The sequence below is a fragment of the Acanthaster planci genome, linkage group LG02 (assembly GCF_054643075.1).
Source record: "Acanthaster planci isolate LZ-2023a linkage group LG02, COTS_SCS, whole genome shotgun sequence".
Lineage (NCBI taxonomy): Eukaryota > Metazoa > Echinodermata > Asteroidea > Valvatida > Acanthasteridae > Acanthaster > Acanthaster planci.
In genome coordinates, this window is record NC_141778.1 from 3,556,250 (window position 1) to 3,580,834 (window position 24,585).

Genomic DNA, 24,585 nt, shown 5'->3' on the forward strand with positions numbered 1-24,585 from the left:
TCACAAATGGCGACTGTATGGTGAAAATATTATTGCATTGGCAAAGATCTGGTCGCATCTGCAACTGATGTAGGCACTATTTGAAGCGGTGAACACCTCTGATATGGTCATAATGCTCGCTTCAAAGTAAAGATGGACGATGGGGTGCAAAAGATAACTATGTCCACCCAACATGTATTTGATAGAGGTTATTTGATGTTATACATGTACTTTGAAAGCTTTGTGGCAAAGTGTCGGCTGCAGTGGTCAGAAGTTCAGTGGGTTGATGTCGTTTTCCTTCCTGTTATGACCTTTTTTACATAGTCATCTTCCTGTCAATTGTCCGTGCTCCAGCACAGTGCATTATGCGAGCAAAGAATTTCTAGTAATTCAGGACATGCATGGTCACTTGTTTCAGTGGGAAGTGTTAAGCTTAAGTCCAGGTGTATTGTGCATACATTTATTTCAGTTGAAAAACAACAGGAAGTGGTGCCATAATCTGTTGGTCCTGAAAGTGATGTGTTTATATTTGTGGCTGTAGGTTTTGTTTTTTGGCGAGTTTAATTATTTTGAGGTTTCTTGAAGAAGATTGTTTCGTGTCAGATTTTGTGTGAATGTTAGAAGTTTCGATTTCTTGATTCTTTATTAATGCCAACCATCCTCAATCCTCCAAAACGTCCAGTTGGTATTTGAGGATTTCAGGGTATTGACAAAAATGTCGGGTAGATTTTGAAGTGTTATTTTGTGGTGTTATGTTGGGTCCTGAAATTGTTGACCAAGTGCCTACTGTACATGTAAATGTACCTATTGGATAATCCAATCCTGGATTGGATGTTGCAACCTTGTTCAAGCACAGAGAAGGTGCCATGGCATTAAATTGCCAAGTTTTGCATTCTGAATGATCCAGAGAGGTCCCTAGCAACCAATCACTTTTTCACATACATAGTTGGAAACGGTTCTGTTGTATGGATTCACTCTGTTTGGTTTTTTGCTTTCCGTCTTGAAGGACAAAGCTGCCCGCCGTCATGATCCGCAGGGACCAGTTCAGCCTCTGGACGGTTCTGAAGCAATGTATAGGGAAGGAACTGTCCAAGATCACCATGCCAGTGGTGTTCAACGAGCCCCTGAGCTTCCTCCAACGGTTCTGTGAGTACACGGAACACTGTCAACTGCTGCACAAGGCTGCCATGAACGACGACCCCGTGGAGAGAATAAAGGTCAGCACTAATTCGACTTGGTTGAGTTTTTCTTTATAATCAGGGTAATGCCTTCTTACCTACAGACTGTTCTAGAAGACAACAAACAAATGTTTGTGTTTAAAGGTGGGAGGAAAACCCTGGATGAATATTCCAAGGAAAACCCCTCGGAATCAGGTAGGGATTGACAACCCAACCCAAGCTGACTCTCCAGTCCTGTGGTCCCTTTCTGCTAGCTTTAGCCAACCCGTCATCAGAATTGCTAGGAATCAAATCTTAAATCAAAAATCATGACTTCATGTTTGCAAGAAACAACTCCATCTGGTTAAAGAATTTTCATTTTCTGCCTAAAGTCAATTCCAGATGACACAAAAAAGCAAACCTTAACCCTAATCTGCCTCAGTGTAAACAAGGTTTTTTTACAGTACCTGCATAAATCCCTATCATATGATTGGTGGATTATTGATCACGTCACTGAATAATTTATTCCATTCCATGGTACCTGTCCAACAGATCTCTACTTGATGGGTCCCCATTTTAAGTATTTCATTCCCAGTAAAGAAAGGGAACATAGTGTAGAAACGGGCAAGAACCAGTCTAATTTTGCACAGTGCCACCAAGGGGTTACAAAATGGCAGACGTAAATGCACGAGGACCGTTTGTTCTAACAGAAGTGGATTTATGCTTGTGTCATAAGAAACAAATCATGAATGTTTCATTTACTGAAAAAGTAGGAATAAGTTCATTCAGTGATGGATGAAGCATTTCAGCAATTTGGCTTTGCCTGGAACATTTTATCTGTCATCTCATGAAATTATTCCTACCACTGCACCGATGAACATGACTTGTATAAAAATTGTTACCACTTGCAATATCCATTTTTGCTCATCTGTGTGAATGAGCCCATATGCTTAGCAAGTTTGTGAAAGCTGGTCACAGTTCCGACAAATAGTCAGATAAATTTAATCGGGTACCTTGACTTCTTTGTCATTCTCTCGCACAGTACGTAGCAACGTTTGCCATGGCAGCGGGGGCTTCCAACCTTGGCAGACTCAGCAAGCCTTTCAACCCATTACTCGGGGAGACATACGAATTAGTCAGGTATTTCTGTCCGTGGATAAGCCCTGTTAGCACAGTATTCTTAGAGTGAACACCGATGCTTTGACCAATGCAAACGGAGTACATGTACTTGGTAAAAATATGTCAGATGCCTGAGGGTGATCTCTCCATCTGTAAAGTGGGTGGTGCTGCCTACTGGGTAGGGTCTTGTGCCTCATGACCAGAACATAAAAGTCTCAAATCTGGCCGTGGGTAATATGTTAATGTATCCCTAGGCTAGCCACTTCACCCCCAACTTTGAAATCTCCACCCAGGAGCATAAATTGGTGCCAGCATTGGTTAGCCAGCAACAGACTTGTTTTCTATCTAGAACTAGAATCTTAAACTTTTTTTGTTCATTTTCAGCTAAGAAAACCAGAGATAAGTACATTGTACAATCCTGACAAGCCATAATTATTCTTGTGACAAGCTTGGGACAGATGTTTTTTAAAGTTAAGCAGTTACTTTTCAGGCAGTTGTGAGAACAGTTATTTTTTTCTGATCCAGGGAAGACATGGACATTAAGATAGTCCTTGAACAGGTCAGCCACCATCCGCCCATCAGCGCCTTCCATTGCACCTCCCCATACTTCGAGTTCCATGGCTCGGTCTACCCCAAGCTCAAGTTTTGGGGCAAGAGCCTGGAGGTGTTGCCCAAGGGTGTGGTCACAGTCACCATCCCAAAGTGAGTCAAATGTGTGGCCGTGTAGTCCGTGCGGAGTGTCGGAGTGATATTTTTCACTCCAATTGTGGCGCCTGAACTGCAAGGCCTTAAAGTAGGGCAAACGACTCGAAGAAATGGCCGGTTTGCAGGGACTTTATGTGCAGTTTTAACAAAACTGGCATCAAACTGATTGCCAGACATTACGAGAAGAACTCCAGAAGCTTTGCGTGGTACAAAAATGAATCGTTATGATAATATAGAAAATGGGAACCCCCTCCTCACCTTTTTAAGAGCTGAGCCGAGTAACATGCCAATCAAGTGAACCGTGGTAAAGGCATTCCTTTGTATTCACTTTGTTACCTATGAGTGGCCTTGTGAAAGAACTCGCAGTTTGACTTTTGAAGGGACCTGTAATGGGCTTAACAACAACACAAAACTCCAGATATTTCTGATTATCATTATTGTGTCCCCGCCCCGACCTTCCCCCCCCTGCCCCGCCGCCAACCTTCACCCCAGGTACAATGAGACGTACACATGGCACAACCCCAGCAGCTGTCTGCACAATCTCATCGTGGGTAAGCTGTGGATTGAGATGTACGGCCTCCTGGAGATGACCAACCACAAGACAGGTCACAAGTGCTTCCTCCATTTCAAACCAGCCGGCTGGTTCGGCAAGGACCTCCACAAAGTGGAGGGTTACATCACGGACAAGACGTAAGTTGCCCCGGGCTGTTCCCAGTAAGGCATCCCCTCTCTCTCTTTCACACAGCGCATTGTCCGTCCTGCTGGCATCTCTCTTGATGCTCTCAATCATCAAGGAAGAATTTCTCTATGGACTTTATGTCTCCTCTTGTTAGTGAAAACAAAGTGAGTGTAGTAGGAATTGAACCCGTAAACTCTGGAATACAGGCCACTGATATGGTTTTAAAGAATTTACAGGTTCAGATCTTCCCCGGTCAATTTTTCCTTGCTGAACCAGATACTGATGTAACCACTTCACATTGGATATGAGTACAGACAAGGATTTCCTGTAACACAACACGGGGGTCTTATGAACTCATGCTGGCTCACTCTGAATGTAGTGCCATGGGGTGTACACACACACACACTTACACATACAGGCTCAAACTTGTCTGCGGAGGTTGAGCGTGTTTGGAGCCCTCAAGCTTGCGTTTTCCCCCTCAGTCACCCATGAGAGCTCACTTCTGCAAAGAGGCCATAATGTTGACAGTCATACCTCACCTGTGCCTTTTCCCTGTTGGACAGGGATAGGAAGATTGTCATGCTGTTTGGCAAGTGGACTGAGTATCTCTATGCCATGGAACCCGAAGACTACGGGGATGCCAAAAAAGAAGAGAAGAAACGTCATCGGCACAGCATTGGATACGGCTCGGGAAACCCCTCGGATCACGTAAGAATTTGGCCTAACAGTTCCACCACTTTAGGTGTTCCAAATGCTTGTCGGTGTTTAACGCAAATTGGATTGCGAGCAGATTTATCACATCAACACCAAATGCATGTTGTGTTGTGAAAACTCACTTGTCAAGAAACTGGTCACGTGGTAGATATCAGAAGTCTATGACCAAAAATACACAAATTTTGCAAACACTTGGAACTTCTTGTTTCAAGAGCCCTGAGAAATGACAGTTTATTGGCACCATTTTTATAATCCCGTGCTGGAATGTTTCATGGATTTCATCCCCCTGATCTCACCCTTCTGGGAAGCATACACTGGGAATGCATGCCCCTCTGAACTCTAACATTAAGGTCTGTCATGGTGTCAAACCAGTAATCCAGTCACTACAAAAAGATTCTAAGTCCAGTGGTTACTTCTTATTAATTCAACTTTCATTCATTAAAAAAATTAAACCAACACTACTGCATAACAAAGCATTGTGCTCATATATGTAAGTAGCTTGATCGACAATATTCATGGCCGAATATTCTCTTTGATGAGCTCATGCCTTTTCCATCTGACCCCTTCCCACAGGTCATGTACGACAGCAACCTCAACCCAGAGGGAGAAGAGTTCAACGATGCCGAGCTCTTGTGGCGCAACACGCAGAGGCCAGACAACTCCTCACAGGTAGTGTAAAACCCCCCCAAAAAGCAAACCTCTCCAAACCTGATGCTGTCTGACAAAATGAAATTGATGATGAGCACCATGGCCTTGTGGTTAAGAGTATCAGATTTGCAGTCGGCGGGTAAAGCCGCAGGTTGCGGGTTCGAATCCAGCCTGGGGTCATGGTGCGCGTGCCCTTGGGTAAGGCACTTTGTCACTCGTGGCCTCTCTCCACCAAGGAGTAATTGGGTACCCTGTGAGGGCAGAGATGGTTATTGTGGTTGATTTAGCTGCGTTGCGCCAAAATGGCTGCAGCGAGCTGTATACTCCCCAGGGAGCTGAGATGGTATTTGGAATGTTTCATGGGCCCAGTGAACAGGGGTAATTATGGTGGACAGCGCTTTGATCTGTGTTATAGGCGCTTTATAAATATCTATATTATTATCATATTATTATTAATGATCGCAGCTACATACATGTAGCCACCATGAAAACTGGATATGTGAACTCACACATACTCAGATGAATACTGTTCATTCTCACATAATTTCAGAAATAATATTGGTTAATTGTAACTTTTCAAGTTTGATTGTGGTAAGCTCTTGAAAACATTGGCTCCTGCCGATATGCACATGCATACATATTTATGGTGCACCCCTTGGCAGTTACCTATTTGTAACCCCCCCTGTATCTCAAGTATGGGCATGCACCTTCTCCTTGAATCAGCTGATTTCCTCATTTTTCACTTCATGCTCATGCCAACACTGTACGGAGTCTTGTCAAGATTGGAATTTCCTCATTTGTTGTTAAAGTCCAAGTTGTATGCCTGAAGTGCGTGTACATGAATGCTCTAGAGACTGCAGGGGTTTTTGTGTGTGTTCACCTGACAAAGAGCTTGTAGGTACAAGTATATTTGTGAAAGTATCCCGTACACCTGTCAGTAAACATTGTAAATATTCTCATCACAAGCAGTCAATATATCAACAAGTAGACTTCTAAGCCCACTTGTAATACAGCTGTGGTTGAAAGTTTACACTCACTCATTAGATTGAGACTAGTTACAGTGTATAAACTTTGTTAAAACTTGACTTATTCCTCATTCTGATTTTGTCGACATGCACGTATGGAAATAAGCTAGCTGCTCTGATTACTTAGCCACGGGGGAGTGCTAGCCCATCACATGTAGGCAGAGTTTTGAAAATTGCAATGAATCACATTCGTTCTTGTGTGCGTGTGAACCTTGGACCGAAATTGTAGAAATTTCACACACGGGCACTATGTGACAGGGTGTTAGACATCAGCATGTTACTCAGTCCCCGGCTCTGAGTGAGATACGGACGTAGTGTCTTGACGATCAGTCATAAAAGCATTTTGAAGTCACCTGCTCTCTTTTTTTTTGTGACCAGTATTATAACTTCACACTGTTTGCCATGAGACTGAATGAGGTCACTGAGCAGATGAAGACCCACCTGCCGCCCACAGACTCCAGGTTCCGCCCAGATATTCGCTGCATGGAGAACGGAGACATAGGTAATGATACGACACCCGAATAAATCCCCACAATCTGATTGATCGGTCATCCATCACATGTCATTGAACTGTTTGATCTTTCCAATGGCGACCTTCAAATTACACGTGCACTTGGGGCAGGCACACACTCGGATATTTGGATCAAGAACGTTCCTAACCATTTGCAACTGCCACTTTTGATCAGCTCCGATCCCCAAACCTGGATATGCTGCTGAACGTTTCATTTTGCCCTCCCCCCTTTCAGATTCGGCCTCGGATGAAAAGCACCGACTAGAGGAGAAACAGCGAGCCACCCGCAAGCACCGTGCCAAGACCAAGGAGGCCTGGTCCCCGATGTGGTTCAAGCTGGATACCAACCCCAACACAGGCGAGCAGGACTGGATCTACAAGGGCACCTACTGGAATCGCAACTACTCCAGATCCCCCGACATCTTTTAATGATGAGCCACGGACTAGGTGCTCCAAAAAAAAAAAAAAAAAAACAGTTTTTAGAATGTCGAATTATTATGGAGGGAGAAAAACTGTGGAGAATCCATGCAGAAAGCAGTTTCAATATACCTGATTTTTTTTTTAAAGTGTTTTTGGCAAGAAATGACTAATCAAACCAAGTTGACAATTCACGTGTGTCAGTTGCCTGCAGTGATTGAATGCCAGGCCCAAATATTATGCTTTCTGCTAATCTGCGGAGAATAGACCATTGTAGGTCAAAAAAAGAACCACAGAAAGTTCTTCAGTTTCACCGAGGATGGATAATGGTACTTATAGCAGAGCAACAGAAAAAGGAAATATAGTTTTTCAACATCAAGCTTTTGCATCTCAGCACTGAGTTATCGGAGATTGTCAACTTCTGATCTTCGCGGACAGAAAGGAAAACTTCCAAGCAAGCTGGTGGTTGGTTCAGAAAAGTGCACGTGAAGACGTCATGTCCAGTTGTCAGACATAGCCTATGTTGTATTTGAGACCTGTAAGACCATCACAAGACCACCGGAGGACCATCACAAGACCACCGGGGGGGGGAGGACCATCACAAGACCTCCAGTCTGAAGTCCAGTCACAAGCTATTCAAATGAACTGCAATAACAAGCATTCCTTTGTCAGTTTTCACCCCATTAGTCTTGTGATTGGTCTTGCGACGAGTCTTCGGTCTCATTTACTAGTCCCGTGTCGGGTTTTGTGTCTGGTGCTGTGATGGTCTCCACTACAACACTGAATATTGCAACCTGCTCTGTCCCCCTAAAACTCATACACTCTGTCCATGATACCACAGCCTCTTGCCAAGGCGTGGGAAAACCCCTGATCAGCAGAGTCCATTCTTTAGAAGCTCCTTGCTTGCCAAGTTGGTGTGCTGATAAAAGCAGCTGGGAACCAGTCAAATCCAATGTACATGTATGCTGCGTGGCATTCTAGCTTACAACCCGTTTCTGGTAGACTTTGTGTTCATGTGAGCCTCTCAATATTTTTGACCGATGTCCGGCCCATTCATATGGCCCTGCTATGCCACCTGGGCATAAACTTGTGTCTTAGACATGTGGCAGAGTGGTTAGGGATCACAACTCCCAGTCATAGGGTCAGGGGTTCGAATCCGGCCAAGTCATATTACCCCTCACCTGCTTCTCTCTGCCCAAGAGTATAAATGTTAGGCCAGAGGCTTATTGTGATTGATCATCGAGGTAGTGTCTGAAACGCCAGCGTCGAGCTGTATACGCCCACAGGGATATGAGATGGCTGAAGGAACGACGAAAAGCCTGATGAGCAGGGGTAATAATGGCGCCTTAAAGCACCAGTACTGATGGATGTGTGTGCATTATGAATTTCTCCATTGTTACCCGTCTTTGCTTTGCCATGGTCACCAAAACTCATCGTTAGCAGGCATGGCCTGTTGAAGAGCAGCTCACTGACTAGAGAAGTGACAGTCTGTAAGTGGACGCATTTGCTCTGTATGATGACGAACCGATTGGCTGTGTCGAATACATCTGTCTTCATGAAGCGAACCACATCCCTCCCTCCACCCTATCCCCCCCATGCCAAGAATTCATACAAAGGGGGCCCTTTTTTAAGTTTAAATTTCGAGATGTACTTTTGCGGGCAAAACCCGTAATTACAGTTTAAATTTAATGTATAGGCATTTAAAGAAAAATTGGTCAATAACGGCTCTGCCCGGGCAGATTTCACGTGGCATGTAAAAAAAAAAAAAGAAACATTCGTGAAAACAAGTAGATTAACTTCTTCCACATTGGCATAGTTTTAGAGGTATATTTAAATTTTGTACCAAGGCCACAACCCAAGATTATATAGCGCCGCGTAAGCGCAAGATGGATAATTCAGCCATAAAGGTGTTATCACCATGGGCGCCATTCGAGTGTGAACCTTCATGTGTGTGTGTGCCTGCCTCGGCGCCTGCGCCTGTGCATTAACATGCACCGAGCAGGCGTAGTCCAACCAGAATGGCGCCCATGTGATGACATTTTACGCGTATTCACGGTGAAGTTCCCCATCTTGCGCGGCTACGCGGCGCTATACGGTCTTTGGCCACAACTGTGTCTGTATACAGCATACACACATGTCCGCTGCATTTCCTCAACAATGGCTGCATCGGTTCCAATCTTTGTACGTCAGATTGCCCAGTATTCTATCTTTTCACATAACAACTTTTGATATTCTTCAATTTACACATAACCTCTGTCTCCCCTCCGGTTGTACTGTTGCACCTGATATTGGACAGATGAGTATATTTTGTAACCTGCTGACAAATTTTCTAGTTTAATCAGGTAAAGGAAGAAGGAACCCATAGAAGAAGAGATTTGGTGGGGAACAATGGTACTTTTATGTTGTAAATTGTAAAATGATTCAAATTTGGTCTCTGTATGTAATCCTTTGTACAAAGTTTATGCTCAAACGTGCAAAATTTCAGTGGCCAGCTGTTCAAGTGATAATTTCAGTCTGGTAACAATCTTAGCATTGTTGATATGCAGCAGCAGACAGTAACTTCCCAAATTATCTTTAGGGAAACATTTTTTGGGAGGTTTTTGGGTGGAATTGTTTCAAACCCCCCCCCATGCTAGATTGACTTAAAGGTAACACTGGGATTAATACTTTGTTTTAATTCTTTTAGATTGTAAATTACAGTGATATCTTGCCATGTGGAATGTGTATGATAAAATTTGGATGGAATTAGACAAGGTCGGGCATTATGTACAGCACCTGATGATCAATTATGCTTGTTAATTTAAACCTTATGATAAGCTTAGCAAGTTACACATTTTTTGCAACTGTGATTATTGGTACCCCTTTTTAAGGCTTAGGTTTGTTTTTTTGTAGAGTAGACAACTAGTTCAAACCATCAGCAAGGTCTAGGTCCCATTCTCCGCACACTATACATACCACCCATTTCATTTCTCATTTGGTTGCTTGCGCAGCACTTGGCTGGAACCAGTCTCAAACCGTGTACATGTACAATCTACAAAACTTTGGTTGGTAACCCGTTTTACTCGGCAACAGCATGCAACCTGATCTTGGCAGTTTGCTCTGGTGAAAACTGATAGGGCGTGTCTTTTCTTTTAAACTTGTAGTTATTTCACGCCCCACTTGTCTTCATTGAAGGTATAGCTTGTACTTGCATATGCCGCTCTTGTCAGGCATTTTCACAGTTAAGCCTGTGTCAAAACTGTGGCTGTGAGGTTACTCTCCCCTGGGGAATTAAACCAATCCCAGTTGTCCCCCCCTCCTTTTTTTGGCTTAATCCTTATTTTCCACCTAACGTTTTCACGTTTTTCTCAATTTCTTCTAAATATCTATTCCTAAAAAGACAAATTTTCAGTGCACATTTGAAGCCCCCCCCCAATAATTGTAAGTGTTAAATCTGATCCGAATTTCAGTATCGAAATGCAGTACTTAAAACTTTTACCTTGTTTTCATTTTTCTGGTTGGAAACTCAAATGCAACGAGAGTAAAAATGTGTACATTTATATGTAAGTGGTAGGTTTTCACTATGTTAAAAAAAATCAGACAAAACTCATTTGGGGAATGGACATGAATCAACTGAAGAACAGATTCCAGAGAAAGGGATTCCTGACCCCCTAGTTCCTGAGTTTTAGATGGATAAAACTTTGTGATTCTCGTTCATTAGTAGAATGGCTTTGCATTTTGGCAAAATGATTTTCATTCGTCAAAAGGGCTCAACATTTAGTGTATTACATGTACTGGAGGACCTTGGTTATGTCCATGATAGAAGAAATCACTACATAATTGTTAATTCACCAAGATTTACACCCAGAAGTGCCTCAAAACCACCCGTAATCTCTTTCCCTTTTTGCCTACAAAATACTCTTCAGCAACGGAACTAATTTTACTTTTACCATTCATCCTGTCAAAGTAAGTCATATGCAGTGATGGACAGGGATTTTAGCTGTAGTCGTATGCTTGCTCTACAGAAATGGTCAATGGCACTTACTGGCTGTTTTTTTCCCTCATAACAATGAATGTATTAACTGTCATGGTTAATATACTCCTCAAAAAAATTAAGGACCACATTTTTTCTTAGCTTGTAATTTTTTCCAAGCAATGAGTGCGGTGTAGTTCTTTCATTTTTTGTTTGTCTAGATGGTGTTCTCATTGGAATAAAAAAAGATTTTTAATGTGTCAAAACATCAAATGCTCATTTTTTTCAAAATGGACAGTTTCAGGGAAAAGTCAAATGACAAAATAAAAAGTGGTACTTAACTTTGAGTAGTGTTAAGTGTATCTCGTCGAGTTCTAATGAAACAAACATTTTCCCTGGACAGGAACCCGTTTACAGGTTATTTCAGTTTCACTTGGCGTCAAGTTTCTTTATGCTGATGTAGAATGACATCCATGACGAATACAGTTAGTGTCTTTGTCCTTGACTTTTCCCAGCATTTATGCCTGAAAATGAAACCTAATTCCACCACTTCTCTGCTGTGTTGGGGTTATCCAAAATGATACAGTACCCATGTAAATGTGAATGTTGCTTGTCTTTGTATGCATGGCCAACTCATGCCCTGAAAAAGAAATGAACGGTGAAACAGTACGTGTGAGGGTAGTCCCACTTTCAGGGTTGGTTATTCACTTGGTTAAATTTGGTCACCAACCATTACGCTTTTTAATCCACTCATGTCATTGAATGCCAATGGTCAAAGAAAAGCATTTTGGCTTTATCTGAAATTCTTTTAACATTAGAAATGTACAACATCCTTGCATGTTGTAGGAACAATGAAAAATCTTAGAGCATTGACTAAAGTTAGCTCACCAAGTTTTTGTTTTCTTGTTTCATCATGAAAGTGTACATTTTTGATAGATCAATCAATTATATTTTGGTTTGAGGCCACAATTTAAAGAGATACTTGTCAATGTCCCAGTGTGTGTAGCCAATGCACTTTTTGTGATAAATTAATCATATGAAATCCTTTCATCTTTTTAATCAAAAGCATATGCATTTTTCAACAGTAATTAAATTGTTACTTTGGAATTTTTTGTTTTCATTCTGTCATTATTTAAAATTTGAAAATTGTCTATTGTTATTAGCAGTGTATAAAATGTGTATGTTATACTGTAAATGTCATCTTTATCAGGGTTTTCACAGTGCCAGGATTGAAAAGGAATGTAATAATATATGCAGGAATAAGACGGTAATTCCGGGGGTGAAAATTAAACGACTTTAACGAGACAGGTTTCAATACTTGCGACTGTCTGTATTTTATTGAGGGACCGGTCTGACTTTTTCGTTTGGTAGTGACTTCAATTTCAGGCCCCCAGGGTCAGAGAAAAAGGGATGCACAGCAAATAAAAGGCCCCACAAACCCAGTCATAAGGCTAGCAAAAGAAACACCTAAATTTTTGGCCTAGATTAGATTTGGAGAGGCTGACGGACTGAAATTGCTTCACCCACATCTGTATTGTCAAGAAACACCGAGGCACTGAAATTCTACCTCATTCTTGTTGGCGGCCAAGAACGCCATTTCGTGTAACAAATCAAGGGCCATAAAGAGGGTTAAATAGTAAACAATCCCCCCCCCCGGCCGAGACATGTTGTAAGTTTTAATATTTTTTATAAGGGATTTAAAGCACCAGCATATTTAGAAATGAAAATGCCCCTTTGGGGGGGGGAAGGGGTTGAGAATGCTTGCATGGATGAAATAAAAAATTGGACAGATATTTTCGGAAAAAAATTGGAGCAAGTCGATTTTTGGCCCCTGCCCCAACCTGAGACACGGTGATGGAAACTGGATTCAAACTGAATATGAATCTCCTTGCAGCCCAAAACTTGCAATGCTCTCAGAGATGCAATTCAATGTCTGAAGACCTGATTTCAGTGAAGAACAAGGTGGAAATGACAACCAAAATGTGAACACGTCCCATTTGGCGTGCATAAAAATACCTGGGACAGGTTCACAGTTGACTGCAAGATAATTGGAGCTCCGTTATCAACTCATTTCATTTTCCATTTAGCCTTATCAAACTAAACAATACACACAGCCACACTGCACACTTTCAGGAAATGGGTCTTTTCTCAAAAGCTCCACTTTGTGTCTGAAAATTTCTAAGCTCAGAAAGCATTCCAGAGGATTACATGTACCACTCTTGGCTTCAAATTACCATGGTTACTGTTCCTATGACAACTGGCCTGTATTCGGCCATGATCTCATTAGGTCAATATAGATATGAAACATAGGTTTCTAAAAATGTCAGATTAGCTGCTGAAATCACCATCTTTCCTTAACAATGCGCCGTAACTGTCTCTATCAACAGAGGGAGCTGTTCATGATATCAAGGACGGCAGGTGCTCTTTGAGATCCCGTTCCCGTGACGACACCCACCGCTTCATCAGGATCTCCTGCACCCTGAACTGAGGGATGCATCCAGGCGACTGCAAGTCCTCGTCGCTCAGATTTGACGGCCGTATAACGTAGCAGAGCATCACTTCCTACATGAACATAAAAGCTGCCTTGAAATATAGGGTGGCAATGTGACAGCATGGCGCATGTGGTTATATCCTCATGCATCACCCAAGGTGGTTCCTGCTTCAGGAACTCTGTAGAAAAGCCACACCATTCGTAACTCAGATACAACCAAGGCCCTTTTCCAATACTCGACTCCGGCTCCGTCTCAGGCTACCTGACTTTGAAGTTGTAAGCGCAAGAGTAAGTTTGATAGTGCCACAAACATCAAGTGAGATGAAAAAGAGCCAAACAGTACAGTACTTCAATTGAATTTAAACACTTCAGGCCCACAATCGGGGATTGGTTTCGAAGACGAAGCCTGAGATGGAGACAAAGTTGAGTATTGGAAAACGGCCCAAGTTATCAGGGGTGAGATTTCATTAGCTTTTGGGGGACTTCCGGATTTTTGAAAATGTGTTCAGGATACATGAGTATTCTATTCGGCATGGCTTTGCCGACATTGTGAGTATCCTTTTCCAAATTTTGGAAGAAAGTAAATGTAGGACTGGTGCAAGTTGAGAATAAGATGGAGTGCCCATCCTTGTGCTGTTACTCCCGCTGGAACGCAATGAAACACAGTTGAACTGTGGGGATATATGGCATTTAAATGTACAGACTCGGCACAGCTTCTAACCATGCTAACTGTGTGCTGTAATGTGTTTTATTCCTCCGTGGTACAATGCACTGTCAGTCCCCACATTGCTATATTCAAGAATGAGTCTTTTAACAAAGCTGTGCATTAGTTAAATTTATTGATTCAAAATGCATGATATTCAGGCATTTAGCCAATCGGTTTCTTATTTACAGAAAATTTTTCATGGGCTCGTTTCCCTTTTGCTGTATGCGGATCATCAGCTGTCCTTTTGATTGATCAGAAAGGCTAACAAAGTGACTTACTGCGGAGGAGATTTATCAGTTGACAAAGGCCAATTAATAATCTGCTGTGGTAAGATTTGAACCAAGAACATTTCACTGCCTGTAAAAAGTGCCCTCTGTTGGCTGTGATACATTTAAGACTGACCTTCGCAACCGTCTCAGTGATCCGGTCCATTCCGGACAGAGCTGGCCAGGTCAACGTTGCACTGGTGTCGGTGCAATCCCATGATCCTTCAGTCACCATCTGGACAATGACCGAGTAGCTACCGTGATAGAACGGAGGCCCGTGCTTGTACAAGACTGGAAATTTTCAAAATATAAACACCACAACTTAAAAGTAAAGAATTTGCTGAGCAACTGCTTGAAATGTCTAAGGTGTGCAAATATTTTCGACTGAATGAGCACAAAAGGTAGCATCTTAATAAGCAAAGTGCAGTAAAGGTGGAAGTTGGTCATGAACACTTCAGTAACAGTATATGATGGGATTTTTACCACTGAAAGTGCAATTATGCAGGCTTAGTAGAGTCTACACTAACCGCTCAAAAGTTGAAATACATGTAGGTTGTGTGCACTATGCTTTATACAAACTCTAGGCTTGACTGAAGTGTTCACCGAAACTCAGGTCTAGTCAGTGTTCCATCCTGATTTGACTGTCTGCCAAAACAGGGTTTGATGATTCACTCAATTGACGGACTAAGGAAATGCAAGGTACACACTGTGACCAACTTTCTGCTGTGACTAGTGTACTGTATTAGAGACTATCCATCCCGAGTTGAAGTGCACCCTCACTGGCGAAAGGACAAACTGATATGGAATTTTCCAAAGGCAAAGACCATACATTCCCGAATAAATTTATTGCACGTACTCAGCATACTAGGCGTCAAACGCACATAAACTTGCGCACCTTTGCGGTGAGCTTGTGCCAAAGGACTGTCAATTTCATTTAAAAACACGCTCTCTTTTGTTCCCGCTCGGAGCGGATTCAGTGTGCATCAATCATGCCAACTTCACGTCACAGGTGAGACCAAATTTATCGGATGTGAGCTTAAAGAACTGCTCTGATGAAGGGAGAAGGTATGAATGAACTTCAATGACCAACTGGTTTGTCACTCACCGTAATGGGCCCCATATTTCACCCCATCTCTTGGCACCCAGCCCTTACTTCGGAAGTAATGGTAGGCTACGTAACTAGCCACAAAGTTCTTCTGCCTGGAACAGAAAGCCTGCCAAATGTCCGTTAGGTCCAGGGCTTTCTGCAACATCAGTGGTTTACAAAAAAACAAGAGTTCCGAGTAACGCTCTGAACATTTTATGCGCAAGGAACCTTCCTGAATATCGAATAGCAATTCTCTCAGGAACCAATGACGCATTCATTTGTATTTCAAAGGATCTATCCAAAAGTTTTATTACAACATTTTAAAATGCGTATTTATATTTCAATAACCATATTTTATTTTTTAGCTTTATCATTTTAAAAGGTATTTTGGTGCCTTTTGGTGATTATGTTAAGGCAAATGTCTATATTCAAGAGCAATACCGTGACGCACTTCCAGTACACAAACAAACTGATGGAATTCTTGGTATTTTGCTGCCTCAAATTCCCGTTTCTTAATTGATTGACCGCTGCATGAGTGAAATGAAAACCAGCAATAAGCACCTGCCTCTCCGATGTGTTCTTCAATGAGCAAAGTTTGGGTTCAAGATTGGAACAAAAACACTCACAACTCAATGACATCACAGCAACAACACCATCTATTGTCTGAACACTGAACAACTCACTAAAACTTTTAAAAAAGTCGTTTTTCACTACACCTAACCCCACAAGGATATCAAACAGTTTTCACAAACTACAGAGGAGTATGAAGAGGCACAAAAAGTGCATCCCAGAATAATTCATCGCTGGGACCCTTTGACATGCCTGCTGGAACACATTTTTCTAAGGGGGTGCTGAGGTTGTGAATAAAATTTTCAAGTCCACGATCATTCAGTACACCGTATAAGCTTTCCACCAGGCAATGTTCACAAGACAAGAACTTAAAGAATATGTTCTTCGAATTACAAGTACTCATTTCTGGAAATGCACTTTTTTGGCAACCAAATTACTGTCAGAACTGTTTAAATGACATTGACATTTTAATGAACATGTAATTATCACCTTTAGGTTGCAAGTTTGATTTAAGGTTACACTATTTATAAATTTTCTAGCGTCAGCGATTGTACAAAGTCATTGCGTTACCACAACTAATAGAACCAAATAACTTTTGCAGTTTGCATTACGGCCTGGTCTCGCACTTTCATTAATTTAAACATGTACAGTTCTGTGCCTTCGACAGTAAAAGTCGTAGGGACGGTTACTGTTCATTCACTTTCTGTTGCCAAACATGAATATGACTAGTAACGTGTACTGGGCTGTTCTTAAAACTGTGATTGGCTTTACAAGAACAGGGTGTCCCAACAAGATACAAAATAAGAAATTCCCACCTTAGCTTCGTCCAGAACTGTCAAACATCCCAGTCCATATGAAAGGAAAAATGCCTGCAATAGGACCAGTTTTACAAATCAATGAACATCAAATTGTATGAGGTTACTATGTTGTTTATATGGTCCAGCAACAAAACTTGAGTGGCCCATTTTAACCTCTTAACTGCCGGGGAACCCCGTTTTGAGCACCATGGGTGCCCAAAATGGGACAAAAGTGCTGGTCCATGTAAAAGACCATACTTGGAACAAAAAACCAGCTGCTGGGAATTGCCATCATTTTTTGTCTTGCATTTTTCGAAGGTAATCCATCACTGTTTTTAAACAGTACACCACTGTTTTGGGCCTAGCGCGCCCGTGGATTAGCACCGCAGACAAAAGTGCTCCAGGGCCCCATTGATGAGCGACACAGCACCGCTGCATGCTAATCCAGCTGTGTTTACAAAGACACCACTCGCATTCACTGGGGACACAGAAAATTACGCAACACCTCACAATTCTTGTCCCTCTTTACAGGGCGGCAGGCCTGGCTGAAATATTCAGGAGTCAATGAAGGTTAGCTGTCAGCTTAGAGTAGCCACCAAACAGTCACTTGTGTGGGTGTAAACGTCCATTAAATGAAATGATGAATTTTTTAAGAATTTTGAAAACTGAAAATCTTGAAAATCTCCCAAAAATCTAAAAGCACCCGGCAGCATGTGGTTAAGTCAAGCAATGTTTAGAGCCAGTAAATGAGCTGTTGAATATATCAACCCTGCCTCTTTGAACTAACCCCTGCCTTGATACACAAAAGCCTGGTTATAAATACCTCTTCAAGTTTGAGTTGCAAGTATTCATCGATCTGATATGGATCCTCTTTCCTGGTGATACTTTGGTCCTGTAAAACATAAATTTCAAGTCAAACCTGCTTTACCTTAAAAATGCTACTTAATGCCTTGGTTTTGAATTATTCTGAGTAACATAGACAATGCAACCCAACAAATGCCAAACAAGTTAGGCCATACAAGTATTCATTTACTCAGGGAAAAAACATCAATGTAGCAAAACATCCTGATCAGGAACATTAACACCATAATCCCTTGGCTGGATTTAAATACACTCCTTGAAAAATTCTGAACGGACATTAGCTCTCGGCACTACCAACCTGGGGGAAGAGAATTATTAGAAATCGTGAGGGGAGTAAGAGCTTCAGATTAAACAGCCAGAGGATAAGCTGAAGTCATGTCTTCTTTCATGGTTACCTCTCTTTCCTCCTTTGATCCTACTCCTGCTTCTGGCAAGGAAGAGCTAGAAGCTTCAGGCTGGATTGCAACTTCCAGTTCACGCCACGTGTCACTGTCCACTTTCTCAAGAGTTTCATCTGTTGAACTTCTTATGTCTAAATTTATTGCTGACTTAGATGATGCTTCAGGCAAGCCACTCACTTCCACTGCATTGCAAGCTGTGACATCATCATTTCTGGATGCAACATCATCAGTTTTGGTTGTTTCATCATCAGTTCTAGTTGTGATGTCATCACAGCTAGCTAACACATCAACACTTCTGGTAATGGAACTGACATCATCATTTCTGGATGCAACATTATCAGTTTTGGTTGTTTCATCATCAGTTCTAGTTGTGATGTCATCACAGCTAGCTAACACATCAACACTTCTAGTAATGGAACTGACATCAGCATTTCTGGATGCAGCATCATCACTTTTGGTTGTTTCATCATCAGTTCTAGTTGTGATGTCATCAGAACTAGTTAACACATCAACACTTCTGGTACTGGAACTGACATCAGCATTTTTTGCAGTGGCTCTGACAGTGACTTCAAATGTAATGTCATCCGTCGCTGGTACAACATCAGCCGTTACGGGGCTGACCTCATCGATACCTGTTGTGACATCATCACTTGGTGTGTCCTCCCTCTTGTCCCGTCCTTGAGTTGGACAGCTTTGCCTTTGACCTCCAGTGACCTCCGGAGAGGCAGGCTGGTCATGGACAGATGCTGACCCGTCATTTTCACCATCGTCTGCGGCCAAATTTTGGGCCTGTCGGACAAACTGTCTGGACCAGCTCAGATGTCGCTCGTACCTTAAACGCAGAATAACGATGAGTTAAGTGGGAATGTTAATCATAACAAAAGCAGACCATAACTGAATAATTTTGCCAGTGTATAGGGGAATCAAATTGTGATGACCTGATTTTCATCTAGCTCCGTTAATCCAAACAGCCCTCAACATTCCAACAAGTGAAGGACTGAGAACTATCAGGGTTCAGGGGACCAATTATGCAGCTAATAGAAGGCCAAAGTCAAATATTTCTTGGACATAAGTCCATTTGTTTTCAACTTGGAAAGACTGTTACCTTTTTAACTTCAAGAAGGTCTCTTGCTACTATGTCAGGCCTTTCGGCTGCCTTTCCTCACCAGAAATATCACAAACGTGCAAATTTCTTTGATGAGAGAGGGCACTCAGGAGCCGTGCACCCATCATGGTGTCATGTAAGATTGGTTTAGTCGTACTTTCCTTACCTACCACATCTGCAGCCCGGGCTTCAAACCCCATCAAAGCCTTCATGCGGATTGGGTTTTTAGTCCCAGTAATATGCACCTGATTCGGTGGGTTTTCTCCAGAATATTTTGTGGGTGGCCTGGGACTTGCAGAAAAGAAGACCCCCTAAGCTGCTATTTACTCTTCCCCAAACTAGGTTTACCCATCTGTACCTGTGTTTCCGGACTTGTTGAAATCTCTGTTGCTGAAACCTTCTTTCTTTTGGCGGTACTAATGGCAAAGAGGGTAAAAGCAACAAAAAACAAAGTAAAAAAAACAAAAAAAACCAATCCAGAGCCAGGGAATACCTCCAGCAACCTTCCTAACCTGGAGCAGTACCACTGAAAAAACAGGTCGGCAAAATGTTTCTAAGAATTTCAATCTCCTCTTGTTCTTCTTGTTACCCAACAATCTTCAAAACATTTTGAGAGGCAAAGATTATTCCTGGGAAGCACGGGAGGTTTACTTTGTACGTTTATGCCCACACTTTCTGCTTAAAAAGTGCATTAATATTTGCATTGATTTCTTGCAATACTGTCAAGTACCCAAGGTGTTTAAAGTGAAGCAAGTGTTTCAAATCTTTTCCTATCCAGCAGACAAAAACTTAGCAAAATATAAACATGCACATTAAAGATGCGGAAACCATTTATAAAATATTTGAAGAAAATAATATTAACATTTAAGGTTTGCTTTCTCAAAAAAATATAACTTTTGTACAACCTTCTGGTAAAAGTGAAGAGAATGGCACAGTTTACTTCTAGTAAAAAATGATTCTTTGAAAATATATCTAAGATTTATTAAATCATGAATCCCAAACATGAAAAGCATTCCCTTGACTTCCACCCCAAAATAAGTTTAAAAGACAACTGTAACTTTTAACATTCTTTTTGCCAGACTACTGACACCTTCAGTGGCATTTTCACTGGTTTATAAAGATGACCCACTGACTGTGTGGTTCTCTTGAACTCAAAGTGTTTAATTCCAATTGTGTAGGTAATTAGTCAGCACATCCAATTTATTTATCTGAACTATAGAGCAGATATTCTGATTGATCACTCAGGGAGGAGGAGTGGTTGCCAGGAATGGATAGTCTTCAAAGTTGGAATTAGACATTGTCAGTCAAAAAGTGTGTAAATTTTCAACCGTTAACTCTCCTTGAGTAAATACCAATGGGTAATTCCAGAAATTTTTTCATGTCCCTGTCACATCTGACATATGATTTTGTAAGTTCAGAACACATTTTCTAATTTCCAAGAGTGATGAATTAATGCAAATTACCTGCAAAACAAAAAGTAATAGTTTGAAAACAATGCCGGTGATATTTCCATGTCAAATCACAAAGAACAGGGACATGAAGATGTCACACTTTTGGACTCCTTTTTCTGAGATTACCCCAATACTTAGAGTCATTGGTCAAATTTCTGTATGCTTAATCCATAACCATGCTCCTTCGACCCCCTGTCCATCTTCCCTCCCTCAAAGGACGGCGACTTACAGTTCTTCTTGCGTAGGCCTTGATAAGAGTTCAGGAAGACACTATGCTCTGGCTTGCTCTTAGATAGCATTCCCTTGCCAAAGAAACCCTGCCACACAGAAACAGAGGTCATGCCGGTTAGATGAGACACACACTTTGAAACTCCACAGTGCTTCAGGCAGCTTACAGCTCAATCTTTGGGTTCAGTCTCCAATCGTTTTGTACAAATGTCCGGTTCAAGACATAAATTTGGCCAACTTTTGGGGCTTAACTGATCATTGCTGTCTGTGGTTGCCATCAGGCACCCAAAAATCAATCTGCAAAAGGAGGCTTGAGGGTGTCTGACATGTTGCCTGTGGGCACACACAGTCAAGGGACCCATAACACAAGCGGCACAGACGCTGTTGGGCGGCATGCAAGATATCTTACCAACTTATACAAGAATATCACATCGCCTTGCTGTTGCACCAGCACGCAGTTCTCTTTGAGCACTCCCGTGTAGTGGAACCAATGACTGTTAGATGCCGGCTTCTTGGTTATGGACTCAATGGGGACAGGAAATGGCGAGTCTAGCTGTTGGTAGACACGACGCTTACGTCTTGGTGGTTTCAGTGCCGACATCACAATAGGTTTAACTATCCGTCTAACAAGCACAAACACACAAAATTTTAAGATCTACACTAACTTGCTCAAATGAACTAGAAGGTCAATGGAACCATACAGTACGGCAAAGCTTGAACTGTTTAAAGTTGATCTTGTCCATCTACAGAAGACGCCATCATTGATAGAATAATTTGTGCATTATTACCTTGACCGCGCTGACGGCAATCCTTACTTTCAAGACATTTTGTTTCTTTTGAATATTCACTTTTAAAATGCGTATAACAAGTCCACCCACTCCCACATCGTAGTTGTGGGGACATACACTCAACATTTCACCTATTTTGTAGAGAAAAAAGTTGTGGGGACTCAGAAATGTCTCCACAACTCGGTTCAAATTTCCCTAATAAAAGAACTTTGTCCCCTGACCGCGGTGAATGCCTATCCACGATTACCCTCAAAACTTCTGTAAGCCTTCTGTTTACACAATTGAGCAACTGAGGAGTCCTTTGTGGAGGCTATCACCCAAAAAATGTCAATTTTTTTCTTATTCTTACCAAAATCGGCAGTTTAAGAAGCAGATGACTATTTTCTAAAAATACACCGTCCAAGAATATAAGCCTACTATTCATCCAGACCTTGGGTCATTACTTTCCAGAAACTGTAAGGTTCAACCCCACACACCAGGTCACGCTTTACATTCTCTGGAAGTGAGACACAAGGAACATGTGTAACGAACTAAATTTCATTATATATAACGGTTTTGCCCTTACCCAACATATATTAAAAACCGTTATATATAATTAACATCTCCCCAACGCACAAATACATCTTGAGAACTAAATTTCAGCAGGAGGAGTGGTACTTGACACTCTTGAGTACAAACCCTATGAGACCGGCCTTAAAACGGGTTTTCTAAGTAAACACTCCAATATTTTCCCGGCTAAATTTGGCTGATATACAACACTTCAGAAAAAATTAGTGATGTTCATATATGGAACTCTTGCCTTTCTGCTTTATCTAGTAAAAGTGTAAAAAAATGACGTAAAAATTTTGCCATGGCAGGATGAATTGATGCCGCAATGTAATGTGATGAAGACATTGTCAAGGAAAGAATGCCATTACAGACATCACTTGACACCATTGCACACCATGCACAAGCCATATGAGACTGGTTCCGAAATATTCTGGTTTGATGAATACCTCAATGTTTTCACTGCTAACCATATGAGACTGGTCTGAAATATTCTGGTTTGAGGAATACCTCAATGTTTTCACTGCTAACCATATGAGACTGGTCTGAAATATTCTGGTTTGATGAATACCTCAATGTTTTCACTGCTAACCATATGAGACTGGACTGAAATATTCTGGCTTGATAAACCTCAATGTTTTCACTACTAACTTTGACTTTTTAATTGATGTGAAGTTAGTTACTCGTTCCCCATTTAACATTCAATGTTTAACAAGAAACCGGTTTGATATCCAACACTGATATCCAACACTGAATAAGTAACAGTTTGATATTCGGCGTGCGATCAGGATGCCCACCCCTAACAAAGTCCTCGCTGGTTGCGACATAAATGATGGAGTGCAAACGAGACAAAAAGGATGTGCCATGATGCACATCCATTGTACACGCCATTTTACCATGAGGTATACACACACAACTCTCTCCCACAGAGGCAACGTGGGCCATGTCATAAGCCCTCGAATGTGACATTTTTTACAGCAACACAATTATCTGCGGGCAAAATGGTCAGTTATACCTAGTGTTTTCATCTAAACTATTTCAATCCATAAACTTACTTTCAAAGTGTTTCTGGACTCATTAGTGACCTCCCTGCCTCCAATTCAACCAGGGCAACACATTTTTTCACGGTCAAAATGGCTTTGACTAAAGTTTTATCAACTGTCTTTGCTTGCAAACCAGAGTAGGAAAGTGACGTGAATACATCACACCACACTTTTCTCAAATCAAAATAAAATAGGCCTACTCAAACCCCATGCCCCACCTCAAGATTACGTAGAATCTGATCTCATTGTTCTCCTTAATCACCGAGGACTCCTTGCAATCCAGGGCATGAGGTTTTCCAGGGTCAAACAAGCCCTCAAATGTAGGTGACAGACTTTTAAACCAATATAGTTATTGCTTTTTGTTACTTATCCACTCCATCTTTTCTGTTACAACTAGATTAGCAGCAAGGGCTCTGTTGGGGGTGTGCATCCTGAGCGCTTGCTGAATGTCCAACTGTTATTCAAAGTTAAATATCAGATGGTTATTTGTTGAACAATAAATGTCAAACGAGGAATCGGTAGGGCCTTACTAACTTCACATCACCGACTTTGCCAGTCTGGGGCTAGATTTCAGCATGTTCAGATCACTGCACTGCAGAGAAAAATTCAAAACATCCATAGGCCATGTGGACTTCTTGCTGTCGTCCAACCTTCACGACCTTAGCTAGGCCTACCCCCGATTTCTAGGGCTAGGTAGGCCAAGGAGCCGCAGACACACTGCAGTGTAAGAAGAGTCTCCGGGCCAACCTAAGGACTCTGGGCAGTGGTACTACATGTAGGCGCTAAGCCTACAAACCATGCAAACGTGGCTTGATTTACAGGCTATATAGTACGCATGTAGCTCGTTGAAGTGTTATCTCTCATGTCGGGACTAAAGGCAAGGGCGTCTTGATCAACGCAACTTGTTCTTTCTTTGTTACTCAATTGTTTCTTACCAAACTGATTTGACCATCACAGATACAGAATTAGAAAAAGCATGAAGATGGTCGTCCGTGCACGTCGACGGTATTTAACGGTACAAGGTAGAAGCATGTTGATCAGCGCCCCCAATAGACAACGTTTGTTAAGAAGTTTGTGCACATTTTGGCCTGGTGGCACTGCGTCAAACAAGTCACGTGCAGGCTGCCACCATGCCATTCGCCATTAGGGAGGGAGGACAGGCTTGGGCAATGTCCTTGAGACATTTTCTGGTTGTTTAAAGCTAATAAGAGCCGCTAGATTTTCTGAACTGTTTATATCCCTTTTTCCTGTCTCAAAGCGCTAATTCCCAACATTTTCCTCACTGACATTCACCCCTTAGATAGTACTTGATTCACCCGGTTGCACACATCTAAGCGCA

At 41.8% G+C, this 24,585-nt stretch overlaps 2 protein-coding genes across 5 annotated transcripts in view; one reads left to right on the forward strand and one right to left on the reverse strand.

Moving 5' to 3' along the window:
- osbpl1a (oxysterol binding protein like 1A) overlaps window positions 1-12,221 on the forward strand; it is a 54,459-nt gene extending 42,238 nt beyond the window's left edge. For both annotated transcript variants that reach the window (XM_022227709.2, XM_022227710.2), the window contains exons 16-23: window positions 986-1,196; window positions 2,179-2,276; window positions 2,781-2,957; window positions 3,453-3,650; window positions 4,203-4,347; window positions 4,927-5,022; window positions 6,405-6,528; window positions 6,773-12,221. In XM_022227709.2, coding sequence (XP_022083401.2) covers window positions 986-1,196; window positions 2,179-2,276; window positions 2,781-2,957; window positions 3,453-3,650; window positions 4,203-4,347; window positions 4,927-5,022; window positions 6,405-6,528; window positions 6,773-6,966 — 1,243 coding nt within the window. In that variant the 3' untranslated portion in view covers window positions 6,967-12,221. The remainder of the gene's footprint in view (window positions 1-985; window positions 1,197-2,178; window positions 2,277-2,780; window positions 2,958-3,452; window positions 3,651-4,202; window positions 4,348-4,926; window positions 5,023-6,404; window positions 6,529-6,772) is intronic.
- Window positions 12,216-24,283, reverse strand: tsen2 (tRNA splicing endonuclease subunit 2). Of its 3 annotated transcripts, XM_087131936.1 has the most exons (11): window positions 24,182-24,273; window positions 22,007-22,153; window positions 21,279-21,492; window positions 20,871-20,958; window positions 19,549-19,606; window positions 18,080-18,917; window positions 17,647-17,715; window positions 16,842-16,895; window positions 15,475-15,613; window positions 14,506-14,660; window positions 12,216-13,468 (listed from the first exon to the last, which is right to left on the reverse strand). In XM_087131936.1, exons 3-11 carry the CDS (start codon window positions 21,468-21,470, stop codon window positions 13,304-13,306), a joined length of 1,758 nt encoding a protein of 585 aa, XP_086988062.1. In that variant the 5' UTR covers window positions 21,471-21,492; window positions 22,007-22,153; window positions 24,182-24,273; the 3' UTR covers window positions 12,216-13,303. The 3 variants fall into 3 exon arrangements, with proteins under 3 accessions (XP_086988062.1, XP_086988054.1, XP_086988072.1); XM_087131928.1 differs by lacking the exon at window positions 22,007-22,153 and having other exon boundaries at window positions 24,182-24,283; XM_087131946.1 differs by lacking the exons at window positions 22,007-22,153; window positions 24,182-24,273 and adding an exon at window positions 23,781-24,169.
- Window positions 24,284-24,585: the final 302 nt, after the last annotated feature.